At 32.3% G+C, this 8,726-nt stretch overlaps 1 protein-coding gene across 1 annotated transcript; it reads left to right on the top strand.

Annotated features, from left to right (window-relative positions):
* The first annotated feature begins 7,780 nt into the window (after positions 1 to 7,780).
* Positions 7,781 to 8,487, top strand: LOC114175491. Its single transcript, XM_028060247.1, has 2 exons — positions 7,781 to 7,872; positions 7,978 to 8,487. The coding sequence occupies exons 1-2, from the start codon at positions 7,781 to 7,783 to the stop codon at positions 8,276 to 8,278; spliced, it is 393 nt and encodes a 130-aa protein (XP_027916048.1). The 3' UTR covers positions 8,279 to 8,487.
* Positions 8,488 to 8,726: the final 239 nt, after the last annotated feature.

Here is an 8,726-nt window from a genome sequence, read left to right as displayed (position 1 = left end):
ACCGATCAAGGTAACTCCTCAGTGATTCCCCATCCTCCTGTCGGATGTTCACCAGATTGTCGACCGTCAGAATGGCCGGTTTCAGAGGCGCGAACTGTGTGCTGAACCTCGCTTTCAGAGTAGCAAATGAGTCGATGCAACCGGTCGGTAGCTCAGAGAACCATTCCAGTGCCTCCCCGGTCAGTGAGGTTGAGAAGACTCGGCACCAGATGGGATCACTGACAACATGAAACATCATCTGGTGCATGAAGACCCGCATGTGGTTGTCTGGATCGGTCGTGCCGTCGTACTTGTCAAAAGTCGTCATTTTCCATTTCTCCGGCAGCGGTGTTTCTAAGATATACGAGGTGAAGGGGGAAGACTCCGACGCGGGTATCGGCTGTCGTGACGGGCGGCCCCCGTTGTTTGCTCCTGAACTCTCCGCCACCGTGTGTGACGGGTTTCCTCTTGAGCCCTGCGTCCTCTCAACCCGAGCTGGTTGTGATTGTTCATGTCCCGAGGGCGGAAGACGGCTCTCCACCCGCTCAGCATCTCGATGCTGTTGTACTCGACTTAGCCTGTTCGGGTCGGGTACGGTCGGCGTCGAAGGGATTCCGTCCTCCTTCTGCCTTAGTATGGCATTCTCCTCACGTAAAATCTGCATCTGCGCTTCATAGTTCCTCTGCATCTCGTCCATTCTCTGCTGCATCAACCGCATCATCTCCCTAGTATCCGCCTGATCATCAGCTAACCTCCCTCCGTCCATGTTGCTGTTTCGGTTCCTCGTGGTCACCATATGGGTATATTCTCAGAAGAGACTGCTCGGCCCCACGGTGGGCGCCAAAATGTTTCGGGTGTAGGGACCGAGAGCCTGCTAAATGAACTCCTTCACTTCGCGTTATCTTCCTCCTCTCCAATGACTTCAACGAAATCCACTCCTTAGCTCGATCGGTTGGGATGACGATCGGGGTACCTGTCTAAAATACTCCGATGCTTAAGTCAGGAGGGGCCGATCGGTGTGTCAGAATATCAGTAGTAATAAATGCGCAATTAAGATCCTCACCAACCTACCTTTGGGCCCTATTTATAGCTTTCAACATGGGCTTGTAATTAGGGTTTCTTAATCACGGCCCAATGACCCCTTAATGAAGATTATTGACTCGTTTAGCCGATAATCCTTGGCTTAAGCTATATAATCGTGCGACCGATGGTCGCTTGGCTGGGTTGGTGACATTGTGTTGTTAACAAGCTAACGATGTGTTTTACCGATCGACCGCCAGGTGATCTTATAAAATCCGTCGCTGTTATTTTACCGATGGACCGATGGATCCTCAAGGTTGAAGGGCCATCGCTGTTGATTTACCGATGAACCGATGGACCCTTAACGTCAGAAGTCCATCGTTGATGCTTTACCGACGGACCGATGGGTATGAGTATGGTTAAGTCGTGACTTATATATTCAACCGTTTGACCGATGGTCTGCTATTTTATCTGTTATTCGTTCGACCGATGGGTATGAGTATGGTTAAGTCGTGACTTATATATTCAACCGTTTGACCGATGGTCTGCTATTTTATCTGTTATTCGTTCGACCGATGGTCCTTTAATGATGCCACGTGGTTGTTCGTTTACCCGTGAGACCGATGGTCCCCTGAGGGTTAGTAACGACCGCCTGACCGACTGGACATACTGTACAATATACATACATATATATGTATATATACATATATATGTATATGTATATATACATATATATATATATATATATATATATATATATATATATATATATATTTTGGTTTCAATAAGTTGAGATAAAACCAATGACAAAATGTTTGGATTTTGGAAGTCACAGTTTGGTGCACTACGGGATATGAGAGGACTATGGTGGGGTCTAAGGAAGTTTTACCAAGTAAGTAAGTATTTAGATAGTTCAAAATAGCATCCTAAACTAGAATATTCATAGACCAAAGTTGGGACTATCTGATACATGTTCGAGATCGCCAAGGTTAGGTAGTGAGTATATATCTCTTTTATAGGCCTGTAAATGACTAATATTATCGATAAATAATTATGATGGTACCAATATTTTTAATGAGAAATACTCAACTACCTAATCACTTCTTAAAATAGCTTTTGATGTTCATAATAGATCATCAAAAATGAAATATGGATCCAAATGTCTGATAAGGTGAGATCGAGTCTTGTGGTTGTAAGTCAAATTCTACGCCATTGTTTGTTGAGTTTTGTTTTTAGTTTATACAAGTATCCAACATATTCATATTCTATATACCGAGAACATCAAATGCATAAAAGAAAATAGGACTAATAAAAGTGACCAATTAGCCAAATAAATCTTATTGTTATAAACTCTAATATCATTTTATAATATAGACTTTAAAGCTAATATTTACATATCACTTATATTATAATGTAATCACAATTTAAAACTATTTAAACGATTAAAACATCAGACTATCTGTGATTTCCACCAAAAATGAAATAAAGAGTATATTTATTTAATAGCTTTTCATCTCATTAATTAATCAAAAATATATTTAAATTATTTTTAATATGAAAATGGTCTTTATATAAGCTAATAACTTTATATAAAGGTTTATAAATCTGTATCAGGCTTAAAATAAATACACAAGGGACGAATAAGTTAGACTACTTGTAAAATAGAATTAACAACTTAGGGTGCATTATTGTGAAAACGGGAAATATGGTAGTGTCTATCTATTCAGGAGATTCCTTCTACATTCAGTGTATTGAAAGTTTGAAAGGAAGAAACCTTTAAGCAAAGCATGAGGCACTACACTGAGTAGTGGCCAGTGGATTTCAACCACTCTGAGAGGACATGAAGATACCATACGTAACCTTTTGTTTTATATAAAGGTGTCGAGTTTTCATATCAGTGTAACTTTCGGACCTGCTTAATATGGCTAAGGGCTGTGACTGTTCAAATTTTTGCCAATATGACAAAGACACTTACTAGACTGGTCCCCTTTGTTAAGATCACGTACGAATCTAGAGTTTTGACCGTTGCATAGATACTAGACATTGGCTTAAGGTAGTATATTTTAGGTTTAATCAGTCCGATGATATTCATTTTTGTTTGGATATTTTAGTTTGATTTCCATTTTTAAAAAGGTTTCAATTACGTCCTGTTTTTTTTTAAATTGTCTCAATTAGGTCCTTTTAAGAAAAAAAAAATTATTGACGTCGTTAACAGCGTGCCACGTGTCAGTCTCAGGATTTTTTTAATTTTTTTTAATTTCTTTTTTTAAATTTGAATTCTTTTTTTACCATATGGCAGGTCTCTATTGTGACACGTGGCACTGTCAGTGTACGTGATGAGGTACTAACATGTGTTAGTGTCACTACCAAATGTTATTGTTTTGATTTCAATTTAGTCTCCTAATATGACTATTTGTTTCAATTTAGTCCCCACATATATAAATAATAAGTTTGGTCTCAAATTTCAAAAGATACTATATTCTCTGTCTTGAAAATGACGCTATAACATAATATATTTTTTTAATTGTTAACTCATGTTTTGTTATTCATGACTTTTTCAACTAAATTTTAATATCAATATCAATACTTAATTTTGTAAGTTATTTTTAAAAACAAATATCAATATAAGATTTATATAAATAATAAATTTTGTATTAAGAAAAACAATATTTCTCTATTTTGAAAAAAAAAATTGAGACAAAATTAAATCAAAAGAATATATGTGGGGACTAAATTGAAACAAATAGACATATGTGAAAACTAAATTGAAACAGGTATATGTGAGCACTAAATTGAAATCAAGTCAATGACCCTTGGTACGTTGACACATGGCAGTACCTTGTCACGTGACACTGACAATGTCACATGTCACACTAGGGACCTGACACCTGGCAAAAAAAATTCAAAAAAATCTAAAAAAAAAATGGAATGAAAAAATCCAGAGACTGATACGAGGCACGCCGTTAACGACGTTGTAATTTTTTTTCCTCAAAAAGACCTAATTGAGGCACTTTTTCAAAAGTTATGACACAATTGAAACTTTTTTAAAAGTCGGGACCAAACTGAAACATCTCCGAACAAAAGTGGGTACCATCAAACTAATTAAGCCTATGGATGGCAACGGGTCGGGTCGGGCACGGATAGTGCCTACCCGTAACCCGACCTGCATAAAAAAAATCCAACCGCTACTCGCCCTTTTACCCGCCAGGTATCCGCTTAAAAAATACCCGCGGATATTTTTAAAACCTGCGGGTACCCGTGGATACCTGATAACAGCAAATATTTAAAATATATATATATATATATATATATATATATATATATTATAAATTTTTTAATATAAATTATAAAAATAAAATATAAATTAAATTATAATTATAATTAAATTTGACATAATAAAATATACTATTAATTTTAATTTTAATTAAATTTAACTTAATAAAATATAAATTAAATTTTAATTTTAATTTTTTGCGGGTAATGGGTACCCGCGGGTATGGATAATATGATACCCGTACCCGACCCGTTTATAAGCGGGTATTAAAATACCCACTACCCGCGGGTAGTAACTATCTGCCGTGAATTTTATCCGCGAATATCCGCGGACGCGGATATTTTTGCCATCCCTAATTAAGCGTATATTTTAAGACATAATTACAATATAAAATATCAGGAGTCATATAATTATAGTATGAAATATTATAGAGGTTGAAAATTTGTAAGTGTTATGGAAATATGAAAGATATATGATAAATATAAAAGATATGTTATATGAAATAACTTGTCATTTTATTTTACTCATATACTATACATACACACTTATATATATATATATATATATATATATATATATATATATATGTATATATATATTTTGTTTACGATATGTTAATCTTGATTACCTAATTCTAAAATAATAACTTATTTCTAAATTTTAAATTCTAAAATAATAACTAATTTCTAAAATTGAAAGATATTTTTTAAAAAGATAAATATTTTTTAAAAACTAATTTAAATAAAAAAATATTAAGTAAATATTTTTAACATGAGTCATATAATAAACTTTAGAAGAGATCGAGTAAACCATGAATAAGATCTCTTGAGAGGATCTTCCTATTGAATTTGATGTGATGATAATGAATTTGAAATTGGTTTTTACAAAGTTGAAGTTGATCAATGTGATGTTATTTTCAAATTATTAGAAAGTTTTACCGACCTCAATGTTAATATAATCGAGTTGAAATATTTTATCTTTTTATCATTGGATCAATCAAATCAAGTTAAAAGATACATTGTTCACCCTTCATTGCATTTTAAAGAAATATACCAAATCAAAAATGGTTGTCAAATAACTTTAAATAATTTTTTTAAAATAAATCATATAATTTTCTATTTTCAAATACAAGTTTAAATGGGATATAAACTTAAATGAATGAAAAAAAATAAGCAAATATATACTGTACTTCTGAACAAATACATATTGAAATGACTACTTACTACATAAAAAGTGACATTTTGGGCTCATCACGTAAAAAGTAACTTTAAACTTACTTTTATGTTAACCATTAGGGTTTAAACTAACTTTTAATGTTAAACATTATTGAACTTGAAGTAAGAGTGATTTGTTTACATCAAATAATGGGTAACAAACGTAAAATGTCGGTTTTCTTTTTTAATCTAACTTTCACATTATTCTTTTTCTACAACGTGACTCAATTTTTTTAATGACCTACTTTGAATATGTTCTTTTTAACATTCACAATTTGTTAGGTGTAAAAAAAATAAGATGTTTCAAATAATATATTAAATTTACGATGTTAAATATATTAAAATTCTAATTTTTTTTTATATACTAATTTATATATATGCAAAAGAAGTTAAGAGATCAAAGTCTTCTTCATTAAACACTTATGTTATGTTCACTTGAGGATTTGAGAGAGTGGGTGGGTTTTGAATGGATTTGAGAGCGAATTATGTGTTATTTTGATTTATAAGAGATTGTGAGTAGATTTGAAAGTAAATTTTGTGAAAGTTTTGGAGTGATTTTATTTATGAGATAGATTAAAAAATATGTTTTAATAGAAGTATTGACTAGATTATCATTTTGACCTTTATGTAATAAGTAATATAATTTGATATTTGTACAAGTAAATTTATTTTGTTATTTTTTTAACCACTAAAATTGAAAAAAAAACGTACCAAGTGATGGGATAAGATCCTTTCTCTCACGTCATGCCTGGATCAATTCCAGCTTTGGCAAGATCAGATCCTTTCACTCACGCCATGCCCTGGATCAGTTCCAACTATGGCAAGATTGAATTTCTTCTTCAGTGAATATTGTACACCTCACTAGATCTACACCAGTTCTGTTATTTTCTATTTCCAGACCTCAGCCACACACACAAATATTACACAAAAGGGTAAACTTGTATTTGCTTAATTAATCATCTCAAATCACCTCCATTATGCGAGATGCTAAAAGTGATACATCTAGTTAATCACTTCATTCACTTTCTTTTGATTAACCACAAACGAACGAAAAAATCACTTCGTAATCCATCTTACCAATTCCTTTCAACCTCAAATGAACAGAGTCTAAGTTCTATCTATGTGACTTGTATTGATCACCCTTCCCACAAATAGCGTCACCTGTCACATATATTCATTAATTTCAATTTAAGGATGACAAAATTTGTAATAAATACTAAATGAATAATATTAATGTAACACATGAGTAATGAGTATAAATATTTAATAGTGAAGTAACTTTTAATTCAAGTGATATTATTAGTGAAAGGTATATTAATAATAAAATAATCAATTAAAATTTGACTTTATGTATTTCTATTTCTTTTAATTAATTTTTTAAAATTTTATTTTAGCACAATTTATTTAAATTTATTTTTTGAAAAGACCAAATTTATTTACATTAATTATCATTCAATAACTTGATTTGATTCATATTTAAAGTTTATTATTATTTATTTAAATTATTATTTACAGTAATTTTATTTAAAATTTGAAAAACATATAAAAATATCTACAAATAGGTCGGTATCCACCTATATTAAAAAAACTCTTATATTTTTCCACAAATACTATACGAATAACAAGACAGGAAACAAAATAAATCTTTTTAGACCGGACGGGTAACCGGGTAAACATTACCCATACCCAACCCGATTTATTAACATCTTCAATTCCATTCCTCTCTTTCATCTGCCTGTCCTAATGTTGAAATGAGTCACCCTACACAATGCTTTGTTATTGCAAGGTGGAAGGTGTTTTTACTATTCCATTGTTGGATTATATTGAATTTTTTTTTTCAAGTAATTTTCTTCACTCAAACATGTTTTTTTTTTTATGTTCGTAGTTTCTATATCATAAATTTGTTTATTTACGTCGTATCCCATGTGAAACATATTTTTCTTACTTTGTATGGATCTAAGTCAAATCTAAAAACAATGTAATTTATTCGAAATAATTAAAGCAAAAAAAATAATTTTCACTAATAAATGTAATATAATTATAATTAAAGTTTAAAAATTAAGAAATAATCTTCTTTAAACTTACAAAATTAATTTATAAAATAAATAAAATTTTCATCTTATTTATATTAAATTATTTTATCTTTCATAATCTTACAAAAGTGGTATAGATAAGTGCACATGAGAGGAAAAGAGTAGCTAAATTTGTCTCAGCAACAGAGGAAAAGAGGAACTCACTCACTTCTTTTAAATAAAATATAAAGATATATGTATAATGGGGTATATATGAATAAATGAAACTCGAAAGTACACGTGGTGTGGTGGAGAAGCATGTGGAGAAAGAGGTTGTTGTCCATGGAATGATTTTGTGGACAGAAACAGCAAGGTTGTCGTAAAGGTGGCACGTAAGTGTGAGATTTGTGGGGGGAGAGGACGCGTGTTAGAGTGGGGGAAGTGGCAGAGGAGGTAGAAAATAGAAGTATCCTATATAAAGAAAGGTTGAAAATGGAGAAGAAAGGAAGAGAAAGATGGAGCAAGAAAAGGAGAGAAAAACAGAGAGTGAATCAGAGAAAGAAAGGCTTGAAGGGCTTCCAATAGAGGACAGTCCCTACGTGCAATACAAGGATCTGGAGGATTATAAGCAACAGGGTTATGGCACGCAGGGTCATCAAGAACCAAAGACAGGTCGTGGTGCTGGAGCCACTGAAGCACCCACTCTTTCTGGTGCTGCACTTTCCTCTCAGTCTGAAGCCACTGCCACTGGTGCAAATAATCACAAAGGGGTTCCTTAATTAACACCACCTCCTACTACACTGCAATACCTCAATAACATCTTAGTCATTTGTATTATTACACGTTTTAAATTTGCGTTTCTACTTTTCTTCACATGTTGGATAAATCCTTTTCTTTTTTGTTGCAAATTTAGATTTTCTCAGGATAGGATGATGATGTTGTTGTTGTGATACCATGGATCCAAATCATACTTTTTTTTCTTATTACAGGATTTTGTTTTAACTCATCCAAACTTCATTTTCTTTAAAATAAGCACGTGAAATGTTATGCTTGTTCTAATTCTTTTGTCAAATTTATTGAATTTTTTTAATATAATTGTCTTATTAACTCTGACTTTAATAAATTTTGGAAATACAGAAACTAACGAAAACCAATTTGTGTAATATATTTTCTCAGTTACACTCTTTAAAAAAAGAAATTCGATGCGTCTATTTTTAGGATAGACTT

Source organism: Vigna unguiculata, chromosome 3, assembly GCF_004118075.2.
Source record: "Vigna unguiculata cultivar IT97K-499-35 chromosome 3, ASM411807v1, whole genome shotgun sequence".
Lineage (NCBI taxonomy): Eukaryota > Viridiplantae > Streptophyta > Magnoliopsida > Fabales > Fabaceae > Vigna > Vigna unguiculata.
Note: the sequence above shows the minus strand (reverse complement) of the source record. Positions and strands in the feature narration are given on the sequence as shown.